This window comes from Trachurus japonicus, chromosome 20 (genome assembly GCF_045865225.1).
Source record: "Trachurus japonicus isolate A0001 chromosome 20, Traja_1.0".
Lineage (NCBI taxonomy): Eukaryota > Metazoa > Chordata > Actinopteri > Carangiformes > Carangidae > Trachurus > Trachurus japonicus.
This window is the reverse complement of record NC_140926.1, coordinates 8,982,796-9,006,912: the sequence shown is the minus strand read 5'-3', so window position 1 is coordinate 9,006,912 and position 24,117 is coordinate 8,982,796. Positions and strand designations below refer to the sequence as shown.

Sequence of the window (24,117 nt, the reverse complement as noted above, 5' to 3'; positions counted from 1 at the left end):
GATGCATGCACACACAAGCAAACACACACATCAAGGTTACAGTGCAATAAGTTACATCTATGCTCATTACTGTAAGTGCAATAAAACCATTTTGAGTAAAAAGCTAATGAGACTAATTTATCAGAGCACCTGTTCAACAAGCACACATCTGAAGAAAATCAATATTCCCAGCTTCGCCTGCAGCCTCCATCCACTGCTGCTGTGTTTTAGCTGTAATGAGCTTGTTAGGCTAAAAGGAAATTGTTATGACCAAGCTAAAACTATAGCTGACTGTCTGTATTCGGACTGTTTAGCCTAATTAGTCTAGTATATTAAATTCTGGCAGCCCTCCCCCATCTTACCTGGACAACGATGAATCGCCATCAGCAGCAAAATAGACTGTACTTTATTTATGAATTCACTCACTCAGGGTTAAAAAGGGTTAATTCAGCTTATGTTCTGAATATCTGAATATATATATATTTTTTTTCTTGCACAGTAATAATAAAGAACCGATAGGAAGAGCAACGCAGATAAAATCCTAATGGCATCCATCCATGGAGCTATCTGTTTGCTGATAGCACAGGCTGAATTTACGTTACTTTATCTTCGTTTGCTTCTGGTATTAGTTTGCGTTGGAGACTATTTTGTTTCTGAAAGGTCTTTAATGTAACTGGATAAGAGCCTCATGGGGGAAAAAAAGGGGATATTATATTTTCTCTCTCACTTTCTTTTAGAGCAGATGTGAAGAACAACATTTAAACCAGAAACTGTTTTTATTTTTCCTCAGTGTGACAAAGGTGAAAGACAAGTGCAGAGCTTACAGCTGAGGCATCAGAGGCATGAGAGAGATGATCCACTTCAAAGTGCAGGGAAATCAAGTGTAGAGAACCGAGAAACATGCCGGTGGACTCCTTATCTTTCAAGCTATTCTTGCAGGAAGTTCTTTGTATTTCTATAACGATACAACCACCACCTTGCTCACCAGTTGGCCTTGTTGGGGTGAGCAGTTTTGTTTTGTTTGGTTCATTACTTGGATCATTTGGTGCCACCCGCTGCTCGGCCTCCTCTTTGTTTTCTTTCTGTTGTTGGACTATTGAATTATTTCTTTTAGCTTTAAGTAAACCATTTGTTCTGTGAACAAAAGAAGCTTTTGTAAACAAGATTAAATGGATTTATGTTGCTTACCTCTGCACCCCTGCTGGGTTGTAACACCACCTGAGAAGTAACTGGTTGTAGCTTCATATTAAAAGAGTATTAGAGTTATATCATATATCACAAATACATCCATTATACAGACGGACATGAATTTAATACTGACACACTTAAGTTGTTCTGTCAGAGTCTTTAGGTTCTTTCTAAGTAATTTCACTTTCTGCTGTAAGCCTGTGTATTTTCAAAGGGCTGAAATGCACCAAAGCACCATTTACTGCTTTGATCCAAGGAAAAGGACTACAGAGGTGAAAATACTACAAGTGACCTATAATGCAGCACTGTTTGAAGTATAGTTCTCAGCCTGTGTTGTTATCATTGCACAGACATGGAGTCCACATAGCAGCCGTATTGAGCGGCATCATCTTTGCTTACAACGAGCTCCCTCGTTATCCAGTGGAGGAGAGAAAGAGAGAGAGAGATAGAAAGAGAGAGAGAACTGTCTTATTGAATAAGGAGGCTGTCGAGCTGGAGCCTCCTGCTCCTCTCATCGGCAGGACACCAGGAACCATAGATCAGAAAGAAAGAGTGAATCGATGAAGATGAGAGGAGAAGAGCAGAGAGGGAGGATAAAGACAGAAAACAGAGGAAAGCAAAGAGCTTTGTCCTGACTCAGAGAAAAAAACATCTTTAGGATTCACTCCTCGCATTAAAAGAAGGTGGGTCACTGTGCTGGAAGCAGGGAAACTCACCTGAGCTGTCAGCTGAGTGCCATAATCCAGGCAGTGATAGTATCTGCTCAGCATGTGCTCAACTTCCTTTTGAAAAGTTGCACTATAGCACTGACGCTCAGCTGTAACATGTAACCACTTCCCAGACATAATCTTTACACTTTGGCATCATGAGTCTCGAAAAGCTTTTGCAGTATTTTAATATTTGAGCCTTGAACTCTTTGAATCCAGTGTTGCAGCCTTCGTGTCTCTGACCGTGGAGTATTCAGATCCTCTGTATGACGAAAGACACAAATTAGAGGTAGTAATCATTATTATGACTGTATTTTATTCATTTATTTAATGAAATATGCAGCAGTAGTAATAATAATGATGAATGGCCATGACACAAGGTCACGGTGGATATTATAAAGGGCTCTGAAGCAGGTGGAGTAAGTGTGTTCAGGATGTGTTCATATCTCTCTTATCATTTCAACTACAGAAAAAAAAACTGTTGCTGCAGCAGGTGCATGATTCAAGAGTTTTGTTCTTAGCCTCTTTAATATTAATTTACAATAAACCAATCACAGTGCTGTCACCTGTTCCCCATAAAATCCAGGCATGATTGCCTCTTGGTGTATTGCTATAATGATTGCACAGTGTTTCACACAGAGTTTGACTCTATTTTCCATGACTTGATCACATATTGTTGTGACCGACCAGTGAGCTCAGTCCTGACATAGCAGCTCTGTGCACTCTGAGGTCTGAGCTTCAAGTTGCCTCACTATGTGTTGCAATACCGTGAAGCTTTGACAGGAAAACAGAATTTTTAAATCTGCACAGAAACTGACAGACGGTCAGTCTGAGGACTGTGAAACTGATATATCATGTTCTCTCCTCCCGCAGATTCACCTCATAGCCTTTTGTCTTTATTTTGGACAGGATAGGAGAAGAAGCCTCTTCATTACACCACCATAGTTAAGAAACTTAGTGGTCCTAAGACCGACCCCTGTGGAACCTCTCGAGTTATTTCAGAGTGTTTATATAGAAGTGATCCTGGAGTACTGTCAGAGAGATAAGAGGCGAAGCATTTAATTGCCCTTAAGGATATAATCATGTACAATGAGCACGGCTCAGTAATTATCTGTCTGCGATTCTATATCCACCTCTGCGTGAACCAAACTTTGACGTCAGTACCAGGATCAGCAGCCACATCCTGATTAATGATGCGATGCAGAAGAGACTCGGTCGTCGTGTTATGTGTGTGTGCGCGAGCGTAAAAAAAAAGTTTCACTGAAATTACTGCCTGCTCTCTTCTCCAACAGTATATCCACTTTTTGTGCTGTCTTGCTGTTTTCCCTGCAGTGCTGTATATAAAAAAGCAGCGTGACAGCTCCACCCTCCATATCCTGCCTCCATCTCTGCTTCTCCGTCTCTTAGGGGGACACTGCGCAGCCCCTCACCGCCGTCCAATATCCTGTTAATATCTGAGTGACAGGAACATCTAACAACAGCCTCTGCTCCCTCTTTCTCTGATGGCTCCTGTTTATATCTGTAGCTCATAATGGCTGCGATGTCTGGAAGCACAAACACATCACACGGCTTCACTTACTACTCGCTGCCCCCACCTCTTAATAAGGCCACCCCGTCGTCTTTTCTGTGCAGCATCTTATTTACATAATGGTCTTGTAGCTCATACTGGCAAACTGCATTTTAATGTACATCTTCTCCTCACAATACACATCACATTATGTTCCTGTGACAACCTGGCACTTCAAAATATGCACAGTAACGTTCAAGCTGTAAATTCAAATTAGGTTGAATCAAATGGAAACTTTCCGTATGTCTGCAACATCTTAAGGCTGCAACTAATGAATATTTTCAATTTCATCCACTGGTTATTTTCTTGATCAATAGTTTGGATGTTATAATTTACCACAGTCAAAGGAGTTTTGTTCAGATGTCCAGGAGATGAGATGAAGCATCACATCCTCGCACCTGAGCAGCCGAGAACCAGTGAATGTTTGTGCTTTTTAAAAAATGACCTGAACGATGAATCGATTATCAAAATAGCCGAGGTAATTTTCCTTTTCAGTTAATAGTTGTAGAGCAAATCTTTTCCCCATGGGACGGAGAACAAATGAGTCTACACTCTGCAGTCTCCCTTCGACTTAGTGAATCTTGTGTTGAATTGAAGTGTTTCTCTGCTGCTTTAAACACCACAGGGGGAAATAAACGGCCTCATTGCGTTTGGATTTCTGTTTGGCTAAATATGCAGTGCCACGTCTAAACTATACACTTTTTCATCAATATCTCTTTCTCGCTCTTCTTTTTTTTTCCCCCAGCAGGGAAATCACCGGGGTGGTGGTGGTGGTGGTGGTTGTGGTGGTTACTAGGACAGGGCCAAACGTGGTTACAATAAAAAAGCACCAGTGTCAAAGAGGGGACATGAGAGAGGACAGATGATTGTAGGACCAGAAAAAGGAGAGGGGGAGGACAAAAAGAGAAGATGCTGGAAGACGAAACCAAATGTGTGACACCAGCTGAGTGATTGGGCTTCTATTATGGAGCTGTTAAGGTTGTAAAGCATGGCTCTAAATGAGTTTGAATGTCTAATGTAAATGTTGCTTGACTTATCATCACATTTACAGATTGAGACGTTTGAACCTGAAAGTTTCCACGGATTAGAGGCGAGATTTGAATGTCTGTAATAAAACTGCTCTAATGTTTGCTGCAGCGTTGCAAAGATTTAATATAGGATTGTGTGCAGGCCTCTCCCAGGCACCACACACACACACACACACACTTAGGCAGAGATTAACATGCACTCTCTCTGTTTTGTATGCTGGGACTTGTGACACTGTTTTAACAGCGGAGAGATCTGAAACTCGGAGCAGCTCAAAAATAACTCAGTGCAGAGCTGGCAGGGTGTAACCAAAGGTCAGTCAGTCATCAGAGCATTTCAAACCCAAATCACAGTTTGTACTTTCAGAAATTCACTGTCGAGTCGCACACACACACACACACACACACACACAGACACACACACACACAGGTTTAACTCATACACATCAGAAAACCAAGGCAGGCAGGCAGAGACAGAGGAGACAGAGCACCCAGCTGAGAGAGATAAAACATTTAAGATGGTGCAGAAGGGAAAAGGTGGAAGATGACGCCCGAGCCTGCAGGGAGGTGTCAAGAAATGTCAATCATGACGCGTGCGTAACGTTTTGACATCTGCCACGCTGTGACGGGAGCTCGGACATGAAGTCATCGCTGCAGAGCGTGAACCTGTGCACGTGTCCACCTGCCCGTCATCCTCGGGGGGACAGGTGGGCAGAGCATCAAGGCTTCGACAGCGAACCAGTCAGAGCAGGTTAAACTGCAGAGAGACGGTCTGAGTCATGTACAGGTCCCTCAGCAGCAAAGACTGAGTCTAATACAAATAATCTGAACGATGCTGCTTTAGCTGATGACTTATTATTATTATCACGGCTGGCTGACTACAAGTGAAGGATTTTTACCTTCTTCTTTTTTTTTTTTACTTTCACATCTTCCTTTTGGATTTCATTATTCTAACATTGATTTATTTTGGAAACAGTTTGTTTTATGAGCCTTGTGATTTATTTATACTTTATGAGGCTGTTCCCTTGAAAGAACTGTTTAATTTACTCACCAGAAAAACGGAGCTGGAGACAAAAGCTCTAAGATAACATTCAGTTTGTGGTAGTTGTGCCGAGTTTGTATTCAGATATACATTGTTTTGCCAACTGAAATCTAATTATTCATTTTGATCAAAACTATTGAGGAAGTTGTTTGTTCCCATGGAAAATATTTATTCGACAGACATGATATCAGTTTTTTGTTGATCTCTTGTTATGAAACTGTGAATTTCTTTACACTGAACTGACTGATGTTCACTCAACGATACACACCAGTATCACAATTTTCATCCATCTATTCTATTGGTTATATCATAGGGTTGCTGGAGCCAATCCCATCTGACATAGTTAGAGGACGGGGTTGACCCTGGACCGACATGTAGAGACAACCATACACACTCACATTCACGGGTGATTTAGAGTCACCAATAAACCTAATGCACATGTGTTAAAAGTGGGAGGAGAACCCACACAGAAAAAAAAGAAAGGAAGAGAAGCACCAGGGGATCGAACCCATAACTTTTGGACTACCCACCTGTTTTGAATACTTTGTAGTGGCACTAATGTTGTAAAAATTGTGATTTTTGTTGTTTTTTTCATGATAGGGAACATAAATACTGTCCCATGCATCAAACCGATCATAAATGGAGAAGTGTACTGTGTACATACTGTATATTTTGTAGAAACTTTCCCTTTAACACAAGCAGACAGGACCTCCTCACTACCCTCAGCATTACATTGCCTGGCATTGCCCATCTACAGTAGACTCACCTGCTCTGTCTCTGCTTTAGCCTCCGCTTTCATCCCGTAGATGAGCTAACAAGGTTGAACATATGAAATACCTCAGGGAAAAAAATAAACAAACTGAAAAAGAAAAAATATTGAGCTGACCAAAGGTATACTCAAAACCGCAAATACACCTTCGGAGGGATATCAAATGTTCAAATAAAACTCTGAAAAAGTGTACAACATGGGGCCTTTAACTAATATTTCAGAAATGAATTTCTCAAAAATAAAAAGCCACTATGCTGTATTTTATTACTGGCTTCTGTTCAGCCCTCAGTTTCTGTTTAACCGCTGCACATTCAGGGACCTGGGCTTCCCTCCACTACCTGTAGACACATCCAGGAGTGAGACTATTATTATTATTAATCTTCTTCCACTTGAATGTTAGCTCAGTCCCGCTCACAAAGGTTGGGATCTCTCCTTCAGCTTCTCTGTGGAGCAGCTGATTGGTGTTTGGCGCTGAACAGTAGGTTCACTCACTGTAACAGAAGATGTAGAATCACATTTGTTGGAGCGGCTGGGTAATAGTTAGCTCTCCATTGTGTTCTCTCCGCTTGTTCTCCCACCATGCATCTCTTCATGTTCAGTGAATTTCCCTCTCAGTGTGCGTGTGCAGTCAGCAGCAGGCCTCCGTCATGACTGAAGCAGCTCGACTCGGGTTTCACAGCACAGAAACACCGTAGCTCTGCGCTCTTTAAGATCGCTTTTTTGTGTCAACACTTCAAACAATACAGTTTAGCCCTCTGTGGGTTTTAATGGTTGGCTTTGTGTTGCTAAATGCAGCAGTTGGTGAATTGTATTTACCATTTTTATGATGAAGACTGAGAGGATGCAGACAGGCCGGGACGATCCAAATCCTTAAAGCCTCTCTCGTGTGGGAAAGCCCGACCGATCCCTCCTCTGCCTGGTCCAAAGACCTGAGCTGTGATTCCTCCTGGCAGGATTTTATACAGACTCTGAAAGCTCCATTACACTAAAGCCTTTTCCCTGACAAGCCCAGTGACATGATAACAGATGACATCCTGCTCTGTGCACTGCTGTACAGATCTGCACTGTTCTTCATACACTACTTTTCCTTACACCGACATCTGCGAAAAAGAAAAAATCCTTTAGGTCTGTTACTTTTTCCTTTACATACACACCGATCAGCCATGACATTAAAACAGGTGAGTGCTTTTAATGTTGTGACTGATCTCTGTATGTTTTTGACTGTATGTTGAGTGAAGCCGTGCAGGGAGGGGAATAATTGAAACTGCAAATTACTTTTCAAATCAAATTACTAATGACTCAGAATCAAGGAAACTGATTTACACAACACTAAAAACCAGGCACCTGTTTTAATGTTAAGACTGATCGGTTTCTTCATGACTTTTAAATGGTAACGTTTTCTTTTTCTTTTGTTTTTTAGACATTATCTTTTTTTCGCTGAGTCTATATTTTCCTCAGGCACAAATACAAAACTGTAAATTCATATCTGACCACTGCGACCTCACACTCTGGTCCTGTGTGTCCTGAGCTGCTGTGTGTTCAGTGCCTTGCTTTGAGGCACTTTAGAGGCAGGTATTGAAAGATGAACATTTTCCCATCCACATTTTTACAGCTTGTCCAGTAAATCAAACTGGTGAGTGGTGACTGTGTTTCCGCCTCACAACCGAGTCTATAAAAGAAGAGTTTCTTCAGACGTGACTGAAATATATTATGTTAGCATCTTAGCTTTGCGTAACAGCCAGAAAGGTTTGACATGTTAATCACTTATTAGCAGGGCAAATAAGATTTTGGATTAATACAAGAGTAAATAAAAAGTGACAAGTTGAGGTTTTACTGTTTTGTGCCTCAATGTCTCTTGTGAATCAGCTGTGAAGTGCCTGTTTCCCATTGAAGGTGTTGGTGACTCAGAGATTGAATCAACAAAAAAGTCTCCTGCTTCAATCACAGGTCAAAGGATTAGCAAATGAAATATCTGCTTCTTTGATTGAAAGTGAAAGCTACAAGCTTGTGGACACATAAACATAAAGGAAGGCGTTAAATAAACAACTCCCAAGGTGCTTTTAGGCAAGAATCATCCAATCATAGGGCTCATATGGTTTTAAACACCTGACACTTCCTCCATGGCAACTGAGGCCCATGATGGGTGGAGGCCACTGCTTGTGTTTACATGATCCACAACCCTCAGTGTCATTCAGGACCTTTTAAAGAGAAATTGACCTGAACTCAGACCGAGAATACACTTTAAAGACCCACTCCCGTGAAAAGCGTGTTTTTTGAGCTTTTCACATGTTCCTGTGGCATTTTTCTTGTGTTAGAGCACTTATCAGCAGAGAAGGAAGTGCAAAATTGCATTTCAGAGTTTTTCTGCCTTCAAACTGCTGTGAACCAATGGCAGACGCAAACTGGCAGTTTCAGGGAGACTGGAGTTGAGGGTGTCACAGCTCCAGGGGAGGGCACTAGTGCTACAAGCTCCCGCCCCGCTCTGCATCTGGCTCAGAGGTGAAAGCCTTCACAGCTCGGTGTAGCTGTCAAGGTATAATAGGTATAGCTCACCTGGTAGAGCAGCTTGCACTGTGAGCAAGGACTATGCACCAGTCTGGGATCGAATCCCAGTGTGGAGTTTTACATTAAACGCGCTGAATCTGTAATTGTACAATGTCCAGCTGTCAGCAAGCGGGGGGGTGGGGTGCGAGGAGGTGGCTGGGCGGGTGCAGAGCAGCGCAGTCTCCGCCCACCCCCCAGAGGTGCATTGCTAATGTGCATGGCTAATGAGCTGGTTTTAAAATGGCCGAAAAGGGTCGCGGGAGTGGGACTTTAAAGCTTCAGTTGGTAACAATTATTCAGTCATATTTGCTGGAATTGTCACTATATTCTGATGGTCAGACATTAAATGAGTAATTTAGGACAAAATCCAACTCCTCTGGCTCCACCTACAGCCTGTAATCGTATTTGCCAAAATCCACCGCGCCCGACGATTCTCCACCAGTCAGGTAGAGGGAGCAGGAGGAGCAGCCAATCGCCGCTCCTACACGTCGTGCTATGGATACGGTACATCTTTTTTTTTTTTTTTTTTTTTCTCTGTGGGTGCGTTCATGGCTACTTTGTGTGTGTCTGTGTGTGTGTGGGGCGCTTGGCAGAGGTTCATAAAGGGACCTGACGGAGTATTGTCTTGAAATTTCCGACCAAGTCGCGGAGTTTACTTTCACTTTCGTCAACTTACCAACTGGAGCTTTAAGTGACTCTGTCCGGTAATGTTACATATTTGGGGGTGCAGATGATCTAACTCTTTTCCATGATGTTGAACTTGTGTGCTACAGTGTCTAAAGTGTTTCCTCTCTGTCTTTGTGTTTTGTGTTTGCAGGCATGGCTCCAGAGGTATGGCTACCTCCCCGCTGCAGACCCCAGAATGTCAGTGCTGCGTTCTGCCCGAGTCATGCAGTCCGCTATCGCTGCCATGCAGCGCCGCTATGGCCTCAATGTCACAGGGACTCTGGACAGCAACACTATAGAGTGAGTCACACCTTTTTTAAAGATGCCACTGTTTGAGCTTTGTTCACTTTTATAGTATGTTCTGTAGATAGCAAGAAAAATAATGTGTGAATTATTCAAATTTGATCCAGTGTGAGTGTTAATTTCCTGTTTAAACATGCATGTTAGCTACTCGTGTGGATAAATTGACAAATTCAAGACTTTCAAACCAATGATTTTCTAATGTGATGAATTATTAAGATACCAAAACATTAGCCAAACTGGCTGAGGCCGTTACTTGATGTACTGTTGCTGCTTTTCATGCTTGGTTTCCATCATCTGATAAAGACGACAAGAGGAAATCTGAAAGCACTTAGGCACAGATTCATCCCTTTAAGAATGGACAACATAGACTGAGAAGCAGAGCTGTTGTTGAAATAGTTATTCATGGAGTTTTATTATCGAGATCTGTGAAAATGGAGATAAAATGTTATCCGAGACTCATTCAGATCCATTTTTAGCTTCCTGAAGGCAGACACAAAGTTACCCTGATGTGGCTTAAGTGGGTAATTTTTAATTTTGTCAATGATTTTAGCCGGAGTACACCTCTGCTGCTGTCAGAACAAAAGGCTGCAAAATGCCAAAAGTATTGATACTCAGTGGAAGAGAAAGCCGAGAAGGGACAAAGTCTGCTCCCTCTTCACTCCAGTAACGACACAAAACCGCCTGAACATGCAGATTAAACAGTGCATCTCATTACGAGGTGATAAAATCCTGCTGAGACGATGGTGAGATGTTGATGCTTTTATGTCCATAACGGAGCGCAGGCTTCACTCTGCTCAACCCTGAGGCGTTCACCTGCAGATCACTATCACAGTGCTCACTGACATTTGTCCCTGCCGCTGAAATACCATCCCTGCTACAAATAGCACAGAGTTTAAATTGGCCACTGAACTGTAACATGGCGGTGTGGTGGCAAACGGTGTGAAAGCAGGCTAACATCTGTCCAACCACTTGGCCGAACACTGAGCGAGTGTGATGATGATGAGCTAACTGTCTGCCTGTTTGTTTCCCCTCTGCTGCTCCTTGTTGATGCAGCGATAACACGATAAGGTGAGGTGTCTTATGCATACATGAATTCATCAGCGCCCATCAGCATGTTTTTGTGTTTTAGTGAATTCACTCGTTATCATCTAAGTGTTTTTGCATTTCATCCATGTTGCACAGAGAGCTTGAAATGACAGAGAAAGTTTCATCATCACAGTTTGCCTCTGTTTATCGCATCATTAGCTCACACCCCATAGTAATGTACTGTATACTGTGTATATATACTGATGCTGTCTCCTCTCTCCTGCAGGTGGATGAAGAGGCCCAGATGTGGAGTTCCTGACCAGATAGGGGGTGCGTCCAAATTCAGCGTGAGGAAACGGCGGTACGCCCTCACAGGGCAGAGGTGGCAGCACAAACATATCACATACAGGTGGGTGGATTCAGGTTGATCAAGTTTTTTGTGGTCAATTTTCTTTTTTGAGTTAATTTTGATGAGGAGCTATAAAAAATCCTCCACTTACCCTGCCCATTGAGGAAACTCTACGTCCAGTCAAAGCGAAAACTAGAGAGAGAGAGAGGCCTGTACTGTACATGCAAACTTGGCTCCCAGACTTAAGATGTGTTATTGACCTTTTCATTAAGATCCACATTCTTTGCAGAGACAGAAAAAAAAACATCTGCTGCTTCTGTTCGGGCAGTTCTTGCACTTTTCTTGTCCCACACATTTATCTTTTTTAAGCTCCTCCCTTTTTCTGTCATTAATGTGGCAGCCTATTTGTAACGTTTTATAAACTGCTGAACACAGTCAATACTCGATCTCATGTAATGGACCGAAAACTGCTCCTCTTTAACCTTTGACCTTTGACCTACATAAAGCATCATGAATAGGGGAAAAGGAGCCGTAACAGTCTGTAAGAACTGTAAAACATGCATGCACTGTACAGGCCTTGTCATCTATTTCATAATTCACAAGCGCATTTTCTGACATGAATCATAATGTATAGTACAACATGCTGCAGTTATATAATATTTCTCTGATGATTTAGTGAGCGGCCAGTTGCCCAGTTTCTGTAATATTTTATACCTCCTATACAGTACTGTGGCCTGCTCCCAGCTGCATGTTCCACAGGATAATCCTCAAGAAGTGGCCCTGGGTTTTTTATTTCTGCTCTGCCTTGAGGATAAATGTATAAGCAGTATTACATGCTGTATATAATCTAGTGGATCAGTGACCCACAGCTGGAGTAGGACTGTATATCACCGATGGCAGCGCCCGCATCCAGGTTTCCTGCCTGTGCGTTTTTCTTTTTAAAATACGACGCCGAGGATCGGGGTGTGGAAGTGGATTTGGTGAGCGCTCAGTTAATCGGTGCCGTCACAGGTTTGAAGGAAAGAGGAAAATGGGCAAGTGTGATGAAGAGAGGAGGATGAGGAAGAGGAGGAGGGAGGAGGAGGGGAAGGGTTGAAATGAGGAGTGTTGGAGGAGAAGCAGCTGCTGAGAAAGAGATGAGCTGAGAGGAGGAAACCCCAGCGGAGGGCAGAGGGTGCTCTTTGACAGATTAGGGTTACGTAATGGGATAGGAGTATTCTCACTTTGTGTGTGTGCGTGTGTGTATTGTACATGGACGTGTGCCTGGCCTCCAGTTTGCAGTCAGATGTGCCTGCAGCAGCTGCTCCTTTTTTTTCTTTTTTCTTTTTTATCTCTGATCGGTGCAGTGGAGGTAGTTTGAGAATGCTACGGTGGCACAGAAGGCTCAGTTCATTAAAAATTAACAAAACATCACATGGACAAAACACAAACAAATTCAGAAAACATCGATTTGGCTCATACATTTATGGTATGTTCATGTATGTCAATCTGCATTAAATGTAAATCTTAAAAAGTCACTATAGGACTTAGACCCCAGCAGGTTCGTCACTTTTTTAGTTTTGATTAGTCGTGTCGTATTCACAGCGTCTGTTGGTAAATTGATGATGTTTTTTGAAGTTGTGCATACGTATTTTGTCTGTTTGCACATGTCTTCTAAGTCACAGTGCGTTGACCACTGTAGATTTTCCAGCTAATTGCCTGTTGACTTTCCTCATGAACATTGGTTGAAATGTATTTCCCAGAATGCCTTGCACCCTCTGGTTCTAATTATAAGGGACAGAGCTAATTGGTACAGTAATTAAGTACCTGCTCGTCATTAGCTACAGGTTAAAGTCATACGCTTTCTTAACAATCTCCATATAACCAGCCCACACTCGGTTACTGTAGCAACAAACTGTTCCTTTGTTTCCCTTTTAATTACCAATTAGTACCAAAGTGGCCTTTCGCGGAAATATCCTTGTAATTAACAGACGGATACCGAGTTGTAGTTTAGTAAATTATGAGGAAAGTTTCCAGGAAATGAGTTGGAAAATATTAGGCTGTAAAATAAAATGTTACCGCCATGTTTATATGATCTCATTATCTCCTCAATGAAACATCACTGATTCAGTATCTTTAGTACTTTTTCAACTTTGTCTCAATTAATGTAAAGTGCAGATTTCCTCAAAGGAAAACACAGTTAATCATAACTTTAGTCTTTATTTTATGTTTGTTTTGGTTTGGTTAGTGTTGTGCAGCTGCAGCGAATCAAAGCTGGATATTTGAATTTCAAGTATTTAAATCCGGCTGCTGACAGTAAATGAGTACATTTCTCTAACTATTCCTTTAAGTTGAAGTTAAAATAAGCAGAACATGCTGCTTATTTGTATATCTTTCCCCTGCTGGCGGCTCTCTGGGTGAGCCTCAGCTGTAACACTGCAGTGTTGTGGGCTTCAGTTCGCTCCAGACTGGAGCCCTCGTCATGTCCTTACGTCTCCTCTAAAAAACTTCGCTCTTTCTTCTTCAAACTCTTAAGGCCCAAAAAATAATCTTAGAAAAACAACACTGGCATTTGGAAAGTATAACAAATGCACAGTCTCCCCAGGCGTGTGCTAGTTTCCATGTAGCCACATGCAGTACTTGCTGTAGGGAGGCACTAATTAGCTTTGGCGTGCCTACTGTTCTCCCTGCATGCAGGTACTATTATAGCACATGAGTTGCATCCGGAATCATTATCACCTCGCAGCATGGAGTTTAATATTTGATATGGCCTCAGAGCAGGTTGGATGCTTTCCTTTCTCGTCTTCTCTCTGCATGTGTTTTTCTCTCTTTATCCGTCTTACCTTAGAGTGAGTGAGGTTGGCAATAAGAGTCAAATGAAACCATCATTTTATTCCAGGAGAAGCCACAGTCGTTGCTGTGGCCGTTCAGACAGGCCATGAGGATGAAGACATGCACTTAATGTGAGGAAAGACATTCGCACTCGTCTTATATTTAAGCAGGAATGTATCCCCGTGTTTATCACACTTTCTTTTCGCGTGTCTCGCTCTCCTCTACGTGAGCACTTCAAAAGACAAAAGGACCATTTAGTGTTGTCTCAATCTGGCGGAGACGCTCAACCACCGACCATCGCGCTCACACAAAGCTGCTTCAGTCGATGTTCAGGAGTGTTTCTGTAATTTGAGGGTTTGCCGGTGCTCATCTTGTACTGCTCACACTTCTTGTAGGACACTTGAGGACACACTTTGATTTTCACAGTTTAAAATACTTCAAACCAATCTGATCATTGATGTAAAAAAAAAAGAAAGAAAGAAAGAAAAATAAGTCCCTGTAACGTTATTGTTGCTGCAGTCAGCTGGAGCCTCTGTAGGTCATGACTGCTGATTGATTCACTGCTGTGAAACTGTTGTTCTCTGATAAAGGGTTCAGCTTGGTTGTTAATTACATCACAGGTGCACAGATGTTGGGATTCACCGTGGCTTTGTCTGGAAAAATGAAAAAAAAAAAAAGAAGAAGTGATGCAGAGTTCATGTCGGGATCATTTATACTCATCTGCAACAGTGTAGTGAAAAATTAGCAGATGTTTTAAAGTGAAAACAGTGTGATAGTCAAAGCTGCAACATTTTTACATTAACACCAGAAATAAATGACACATGCACGTGCTATAAATATGAGATGATTAATGAATGACATGTTGCACAGCTCCAGTTTGTTCTGGTGTGAAATTTGTGAACAGACAGACAGGTTGTGTCATTCACTCATTCACTCCATAGGGGACTGCATAGTGAGCTCATCAGTAAAAGGAACAAACACTGCTCTTGTGCCATATGTTGCCTGAGTATTGGTTCATGATGCATTCTGGGATACTACAACAAGTCCACTGTCTGTCCATCCATTTCCCTGTGGTTATCTGGTATCAGGTTGCAGTGGCAGCAGGTTTAGCAGAGGGTTCCCGTCGTCCCTCTCCTCCTCCTCATTGATTTCCAGCTCCTACTGGAGGATCCCAAGGCGTTCCCAGTCCAGGAAGGTCTATGAGTTCTGGGTCTTTTTTCCCAGTTAGATATGACTGGAAGGAGGAGTTTTCCTTACACAGATGTCCAAACTACTCAATCTATATCTCTATAAGGCTGAGTCCGACCACTCGATGGATGAAGTCCATTTCATCCTCTTGCATCAGTGACCTCATTCTTTAATCAATATTACCCACCTATGGTCAGAGTCATTATTCCACTATATAGGGTAGAATAATACTCACTATACATTGCTATAACTCACTATATCATGAATCATACAGGAGTAGCAACACAGCTCCTGTGTGTCACTTATCTGCCTCCCTGCTGCTAACTCTGTTTCTTTATTCACATGCATCTCTTTAGCAATACGAATTTGTATTTTAAAATCATTATGCATATGCATGTGCCGTCTCCTTATGAGACCTGTGTGTATCTGCAGGGCTCAGCTGTGCCACAACACCAAACCATTTTTGCTGCGAGTGAAAGTTTTCCCAAAAGTTGTGTGAGTGTAATTAAAGCAAGCGCATCTTTAGTCAGCTGTCAGCAAGTCAGCAGCGGAGGAGCAGATAGAGGGAGAGGAGCAGTTTGTGATTTGGTATCAGCAACCAGAACAACTTCAATACAAGACTGCACTTTATTTATATTTCATAGCTTCCCCCTCTCACTGATTCACAAATTAATCTGAGCTTCACACGCAGTTAAAATATGCAGGGTTTAAAATGTGCCTTGCAGCGTGCTGCCCAGGAGCAAGACTCAAAGACAAGGTGCTCTGATAATATTTATTCCTGTTATGGAAAATGATGGAGATGCAGAACTAAAATGGAAAAAAAGGAGGGAGGGGTGAGTGGAGGAGATTCTTGAATCAACTGGGATCTAAGGGAGAAACGGAAAATCAGAAATTGGCCCAGTGCTGCTTTGTACTGTATTTACTGCACTTATCAACTGAACATCAGCCAAACTCTCCTCCACCCAAGAATGTGACAGAGTGACACTGAGATATTTTTGGAGCAAATACATTTTCCGATTGCCCGGCCCAGAGTGGGGGGGGGGGCAGTGGGCTGTTGATAATCCTTAATTAGAAAATAAATTCCAGAGGCAATTTCCTCGCCACACCTGCAGCCAGTCAAAGCCGGCAGGAGAGGAGTCAGCTGTTTCCTCTCACAAATCGCTCCATTTAGCTCTCTGTTGGCGAGCAGGATGAGCGCGCTACAGCAGCATGTGGAGAAGACCGTGATAGTGACAGTTTTTTTTTTTCGTCTTCTTCTTTTTTTCTGGCAGTGTGATTTTGTAGATTGACATCCAGCAGTTTCCTCCCTCCTCAGCTGTTGTGTTGTTTTCTGTGTCACCGTATCAGGAACTGGAGCTGTTTACTCTTCCTGATTATACAAAAAAAAGAAAGCAAAAGCTTCACAGACCAATTTACAACAGTTCTCATCCTGTTATTTGAGGTGTGATGATCTGGTTGACCTCATTGCTCATCTCTTTCCCCCTCAGTATAAAGAACGTGACGCCCAAGGTGGGAGCCGAGGAGACCCACGACGCCATTCGGCGAGCCTTTGACGTTTGGCAGAACGTGACGCCGCTGCGCTTCGAGGCCGTGCCCTACAGCGAGCTGGAGAGGACCAAGAAGGACGTGGACATCACCATCATCTTCGCTTCAGGTTTCCACGGCGACAGCTCACCTTTTGACGGCGAGGGCGGCTTCCTGGCTCACGCCTACTTCCCAGGGCCGGGAATCGGGGGCGACACGCACTTTGACTCGGACGAGCCGTGGACGCTGGGAAACCCCAACCACGACGGTAAGAAGAGAGTCGTGTTGTTCAGCAAACTCACCTGGAGTAGATTTGTTACATAAACGATGCAGAATGTTTACAGTGTTGATATTTGGCATCTAGCCTGAACCCGACATGCATATGTACACTACCAGTCAAAAGTTGGACACACCTTCTCATTCAATGGTCTTTCTTTATTTTATTGCTTTCTACATTGTAAGACATCAAAACTATGAAGGATCACATATGGAGTTATATAGTAAACACAAAAGTGGTAATTAAAACAAAAGTGTTACCTGAACTAAACCCAACTGAGATAGTTTGGGATGTTGGACCGCAGAGTGAAGGCAAAACAGCCAACAAGTCAGCAGCTCTGGGAACTCCTTCAAGACTGTTGGGAAACCGTTCCAGGTGACGACCTCATGAAGCTGATAACAGAATCAGTGTTCAAGTGTTCAAAAAGCTATGATCAAAGCAAAGGGTGGCTACTTTGAAAAATCTAATATATACAATATTTTCTGCTTTCTTTACATTTTTTGTTTCCAAACTTTTGACTGGTAGGCCTACTGTACATTTACAAAAAGGATAGATTTGACCTAAGTTTTGGTTGCTACGGTGTCCTGCGGAGTGAAAGTGCATCAGTGGCACATGGGAGGCGTAAAAGGGGACATATTATGGAAATATCACTTTTTGAAGGCTCTTTAACATATATTTGGGTATTTCGTCTTGCCTTCTGGCCCCCAAAATGTGAGAATTGACAAAAAAAATCTGTAATGTTCAGGCTCCCTAGGTTGAAATCCATGTAGTTTTACGAGCTGTTCCCTCAGTTGTCTTCCAGTGATGTAACTAGGATTCAAATTTGCATAATACCACCCCTACCTGGTACCGGTAGAAGGGGCGGGGCAAGCAGCGGTTTATTTGCATTTAAAGGGACAGGCACTGAAACCAGCTGTTCTGAACAGAGCTGTTTTGAGCGGATGAAAAGAGCTGTGATGTTTGATCCTTGGGGTATTTTGACCACAGCATGTCACAGATATGTCTTTAAGACACCTGGGAACTATTTTAATTTGTGGAAAGGGGGCAGAATATGTCTCCTTTAAGGTGCAGTGCTGAGTTGTGGGTTACCCACGGGGTCACACAGCCTGTGTGGACAGCTGGACTGATTAAAACAGGAGTGTATCTGCTCCATCGGACACACGAGACACAACTGAGAGGCAGCCTGCTGGACACTGGGCTACTGGGGTTTCTGATGGCTTTACTGTGCTGCTGCTGTTTCACGCTGATCTGTTGTTGAGGTTCAGTCCTTTCTCACCGAGCAGCTGAACTGCTGTGCGATTATCACATCACCTCTCTCTCTCTCTCTGTGCTGCGGCTCGTGCCTGGGCTGAGTGTTTGCCCTCTGAGCTGTGCGGCTTGTCCGGTTGTGTGTAAGCCGTCAGCACGCTCTGTATGTCATCCTGTTGTGCGGGTTGCATGTCGAGCAGATGCGTTGCTGTTTAGTGTCATGGTGAGGGTCAACAGATCTGTGTGTGTGCATGCATGTTTGTGAGAGAGTGAATCAGCGGCAGCCAGCAGCCAGTCAACTAAGCTCCCAGGTCGACCTCTGACCCCTGTGCAGCTTCACTGTGGTGATGACACGGCTTTGTAAGAGAGTAGATGGAGGGCGAGACAGAGAGAAAGACAGAGGATGAATAAAAAGTTTAATTAAGGAAATATAAAATATACTTGATGCGGTTAAAGTTAAATTAAGACATACACAGTTTCCTTGACGGGGACTTTTGTCGCTGCAGGAGAAAAGATCTGTCAGACTGTAAAAGGTGGATGTTTTCAGCGTCCCCTCCGCAAATGGCTCATTAAATCTGCGGGGCCAGTCTGCCCTTTGGTCCACACAGACAGCTCAAAAGGACTCATGAGTCAGAACAACGACCGAGACGAGGAGACGCTCCTATAAGAAATAAGGGGCACAAATGAGAGGAAGAAAAACGAGTCACTAGCACGACAGAGATAACACGGGAGAGGATAAGAGAGAATGGCGGAGTATCTCTAGACAAATATTGGAGGTTCAAGAGCTCACAAGAGAGAGACAGACGGAGAGGGGAAGACTGAGAGAGGAGCACAGCGAGAAAACATTTGAAGAGGAAAGTGGAGAGAGAGAGAGAGAGAGGAGAGAGCAGAGGAGATGAGTGGGAGCTGCTGAGCTCTGTGTCGGAAATAGAAGTGAGGAAGTTGCTGTGGAAAACTGAATTTTAAGTAGGAGCAGAAGGGCTTTAGCAGGCTTAGATAATATGTTGTGAACAGCTTTATTTAAGGCTGTTTGATCAAACTGACAAGAATCACTCCCGCAGCTTGGAAACACAACACGTAACAGTAACCTCAGGTAAACTAATGATGCATCGGCTGTGTACACGTGCAGGTGAACACACACACACACACACACATACACATACACTGTTGTCATCCTGGCTGTCACACCTTGAAGGACGTTGAAGCAGCTGTCATTGAAGGCTATGATTCAACCCCCTTAACACACACATACACAAACACAAACAAACAAACACACATACACGCTCTCTCTTCCCCTCCATGCAGTATTAATACAGCCCTGCTGCGGCCCACACCACTGTGAAAACATCCCATAAATGCATGCAGTTCTGTTGCACACTCTCCAGCTGGCTTCCCTGCCAAATCTGAACATGCACGGGGCTGAGTCCTGCCTGCTCGCCGTGGCAGGGGGTGCTCTGCTCTGCTCTTATTCCTGGTGTTTCTTTGAGATAAATTTCTGAAGGCAGATGCAGCCTGACGCTCGCTGTATAGTCAGGACTTTGTGCTGAGATGTTGGATATCATGAAGTTTCACAACCCTAAAGCCAAAACCTACTCCAGATATCAGGTGCTCTGTCTTCCTGCCAGACGGTTTTCTGTCTTGGCTCCATCCATAGCAGAACCTCTGAGGCAGTGTGTGTGTGTGTGTGTGTGTGTGTGTGTGTGTGTGTGTGTGTGTGTGTAGGTTTTGGAGAGCTACAACTAAAACGCCTGTAAGATAATAGTGCAGCAAGTATTACTAATTACTAATGTTACTGCTAATAATTAAAGGTGGTGCTGTGTCAGTGTGCACAGCTGTAACCAGTGAACCACAGGTCTGTTGTGGAGTGATATTGATCCCTCAGACTGCAGTATAGCTGAGTCAGCAATACTGGCCTTTGTTTTACTGGACAGGATTAAATATCAGTATTTAAGTGTATACTAGAAATTCAAATACAGTCTTTTGACCACCATTCAGTGTATATATAACACATAAAACAACAAGAAATGTCTGATAAAGGACATTGGACTACTATAAAAATACTTATACCTTAGTCCAAGTCAAACCACAGCGTATCAGATATCTGTAAAACTCTGCCCTGTCATTTTTTTATATACCAAAATAGATTCTCTGGTTATATTATAGGGATGTCACGATTAAAGATTTTCTTGGTACGATTATTGTCAGAGAAATAATCGCGATTATTACAATTATTATATTCAATGATTTTACAACACTATGAATGTGTAAAATCAAATGTAGTCAAAATATAATTGCATTACTAATTATATAAACACATTATTTAAAGTATCTATTAATATAGGACCAATTGTTTATCCTTCAGAGGAAAGGTTTTTTTGATCGTTTTTTTTCTTACAAATGAGGCGTCAACATTTAAATTCCTACCTGTTCTGTGTTAACAGTAATTGACATTAACGTAATTTAACCCAGTTACTGCTTATTTACCTTTACTCTGGCGTACAAAGCCAGGTGGGTATCCCGCAGGTAATGATTCATATAGTTCATAATGTTGTGTAACATTGTTTTCGTTCCGTGCGTGTTGCACTGATCTGCCGACATGGTTCCGAAATAATCTTTTTTGGAAAGTGACGGTATTTAGGTACCTTTACGATTAAATAATTGTGGCGTTTAATATATCGTGACATCCCTACTGTATCTGCAATTTTGCATTATATGTGTGGTTATCCTGTTCCAGACACTGTGATATATTTGCACTGTGAGTTGAGTCTGTGATTCTCAGACCTAGCGGATGAGTCATCCATTAGAGGTGGGGGTGGAGGGTCAGTGACTGGCCACTGTGTATTTAATATAACACCTTTTATATTACCTGGAGATCAGGTTGTAAAGTGTTGGGAAGTTTTCAGACCAAAATAGATCTGTACTTGTTCTTGTCTCTGCTGTCAGTGGAAAAAAAATAAGGTCAAAACAACATCGTATTTTGTGTGGACACGTTGCTGCAGGTACCAGCAGGGAGCCAATAAAATCTGGTCCAGGAAATCCACTTGGACTAACAGAGCCATGAGTCTGAAGGCTTTTTTTTTTTTCAGACACCAACACTCTGCACAGGTCTCAGACATGAGATCAAAAAGAAACCTAAAATAGATTCAAAATACTACACTCTTAAAAAAAAAAAGAAAGAAAACAAACAGTTCAAGTTCAGGGGCAAAAAAAAAATGTTGACACAGCACACTTATTATTCTACAGTCTGCTTGGTGCAGTGGGCTGGTGGGGGTGGAGGTGGGGCAGCCGCTGCTCTTGGAAAGAAGCTGTTCCTGAGTCAGTTTGTGTGAGGATTGTTGTGCAGCTTCTGCAGGACATAGAGAGATAAACAGCCCAGGGTCTGCTGGCTCTGCTTTGATGGTTCCCCTGGTGTAGACACGGTCTGTATAAAGTGGCTGCATCCTGATGGCTCTCTGTGCTGTGCAGGTCTTTGCCGTTCTCTGTCCTTGCAGCTTAGACAGTCCAGATGAGATATTTTCTGGATGTGGACTTCATTGCACTTTGTTAAGCTGCACAGAGACGATGCAGGAGGCAGTGGAGTTTCTAAAAATGACCAAACCACATCCACTAAAAACACAGAAATACTAACTGTTTAGAAGTAGAGACGAGCCGTGCGCCTCTCCGAACCAGACACTGGTGCAACCGCCTCTCCGATGAGTGTCCAGCTGCCAGCAGCCAATCAGGAGAGAGGGTTTTCTGACTGAACTCTGAACAGTGTGCATGCACATTTCTCTGTCTGTGTGGAAATCTGATGTTTTCACTTCACAGACGATGAACAAAGACATTAACTCCAATTAACTAATGTAGGCTGAAACTGCAGTGTAGAGCGGGGCGGCTGCAGCTGAGCCGAGCTCCCACACACACACACACACACACACACACACACACACACACACACACACACACTAGTAGAACAGTACATCTGTGTGTGTTTACATGTGTCTGAGTCATGATGGGGCTGTAACAGTGTGTGTACATGTGTTTTACATTCAATTTTAGAAACCTGGACAAGGTTAAAACTTGTTTTAAAGAAGTTGTAAGTGATCTGTCATTCATGCCGTTTCCGTATCCATGGATACCTGAACAACTGGGCCTGATGATGCCATTTTAACGAAGAACTGCCCGCCCTCTATCTTTCATTTTCCATCTTTAAGTGTCCTCTCCCTCCTCTTACACACACACACACACACACACACACATACACAGAAACACACTTATCCTTACCGATAAGCTGGCCGTGCCTGTCATACCTAATCCTCCCTACACCGTTGTCGAGAAGGATCAGTCGTCACGGTGACCGTCGCCAGCACCGCCGCGCCATAGATGTTATTGTTGTTGTTTTGGAGTGTGCGACGTCACTGATGCACACTGGAGGATTAATCCCTGACTGCATGGAGATAAACACTTGCATACACGTGTTGAAGTACTCACACATACACTTGCTCTCTCTCTCTCTCCCACACACACACACACACACACACATAAAAACAAACACACACATGCATACACACCGTTTTGTCTGCACGTTCGCTCACACCACCGCTCAGACATCTGAGGACAGAGGATTACTCAGTTACATTCAGTGGGGTTTTTTAGCACACGCAGCAGAATGAGGTTCTCATTAGGATTATCTAATGGCACTTTAAGAGAGACTTGGATGTATGCTACACAGCAGCAGCTTATTTGTGTGTTGATGTTTTTGTCGTGTGCGGGAGAAAGTGTTTGGATGCCTGCAACGTCAAAAACACTTGAAAAAGGCATTACCACGCTAACATCATGAAAGACGTCGCTCATCTGAGGAATCTTCTCAGCAAAATGTTGATGTAAACAAGTAAACCAGTTGCTCAAGCTGTTGCATATTTTGATTTTTTTTTTTTTTTTTTTTTTTTTTTGTACTTTATTTTTATAAAAGGAACATAGACAACATATAGAAAAACATAGAACAAACAGTTGGTCACCTATACAATACATTCATTCAGACGTTATACTGGTGGAGTTACAAATACAATGATGGTTCAATGACCGTCGCTTTCGGACATGTACACAATCCATTTTTCCCAATAGTGCAAATATTTATCAGTCATTAGATTTAACGAAAAGGTCATCCTTTCCATATTTTGGATATTAGTCACAACATTGATCCAGTCTGACTCTGCTGGAGGTGTGGCCCGCAGCCAGCTTCGAGTTACGGTTTTCTTACTAGCTGCTAATAGTATTTTTAAAAGATATTTGTCTCGCCCCAATATATGGGGTGCAATATTACCCAGGTAGATTGTAGAAAAGGAGCTATCAATTTCATCACCGAAAATGTTTTGTACTACTTGCGTGATCTTTTGCCAATATGGCTGAATAGCTGGGCAGCTCCAGAATATATGAAAATGGTCTGCTAGCTGTTCACCACACTTCCTCCAACACAGTCCACTGGCCGTCTCCCCTGTTTGCACATATTTTAACTTAGGGGTTATGAAATATCTAACCAGATTCCGCCAGCAGAAATCTCTCCAGAGACCAGAACTAGTAGAAGTTGACTGTATGGAGCATATATTCAGCCACTCTTCTTCTGTGATGACAATTTGAGATTCTTTCTCCCATTTTAATCTAATCTTATCTGTTGAGTGTTTCTTAATAGACTGGATACGGGAGTACAGTTTTGAAACAAGTTTCCTATTATCCTTTTTTTTGTACATGTCAATAAATATGTCGATTAAGTTGGTCTCACTTTCCTCTAGTGGTTTTATCTGATCGTTATAATAAGACCTGGTTTGAAGATACCTAAAGAAATCCGTTTTTTCTAGCCCATATGTATCCGAAATTTTCTGAAAACTATCAAATTCTCCCTTGGATGTAATTGAACAGTAAGAAGTA

General features: G+C 42.7%; 1 protein-coding gene across 2 annotated transcripts in view; it reads left to right on the top strand.

Moving 5' to 3' along the window:
- Window positions 1–24,117, top strand: part of mmp16a (matrix metallopeptidase 16a (membrane-inserted)) — a 75,374-nt gene that overhangs the window by 8,804 nt on the left and 42,453 nt on the right. Inside the window, exons 2-5 of one of the 2 annotated variants that reach the window (XM_085764076.1) lie at window positions 9,639–9,787; window positions 10,844–10,858; window positions 11,103–11,225; window positions 16,652–16,956. In XM_085764076.1, the coding sequence (XP_085620202.1) occupies window positions 9,639–9,787; window positions 10,844–10,858; window positions 11,103–11,225; window positions 16,652–16,956 (592 nt within the window). The remainder of the gene's footprint in view (window positions 1–9,638; window positions 9,788–10,843; window positions 10,859–11,102; window positions 11,226–16,651; window positions 16,957–24,117) is intronic. The other variant, XM_085764077.1, reaches the window with a different exon arrangement.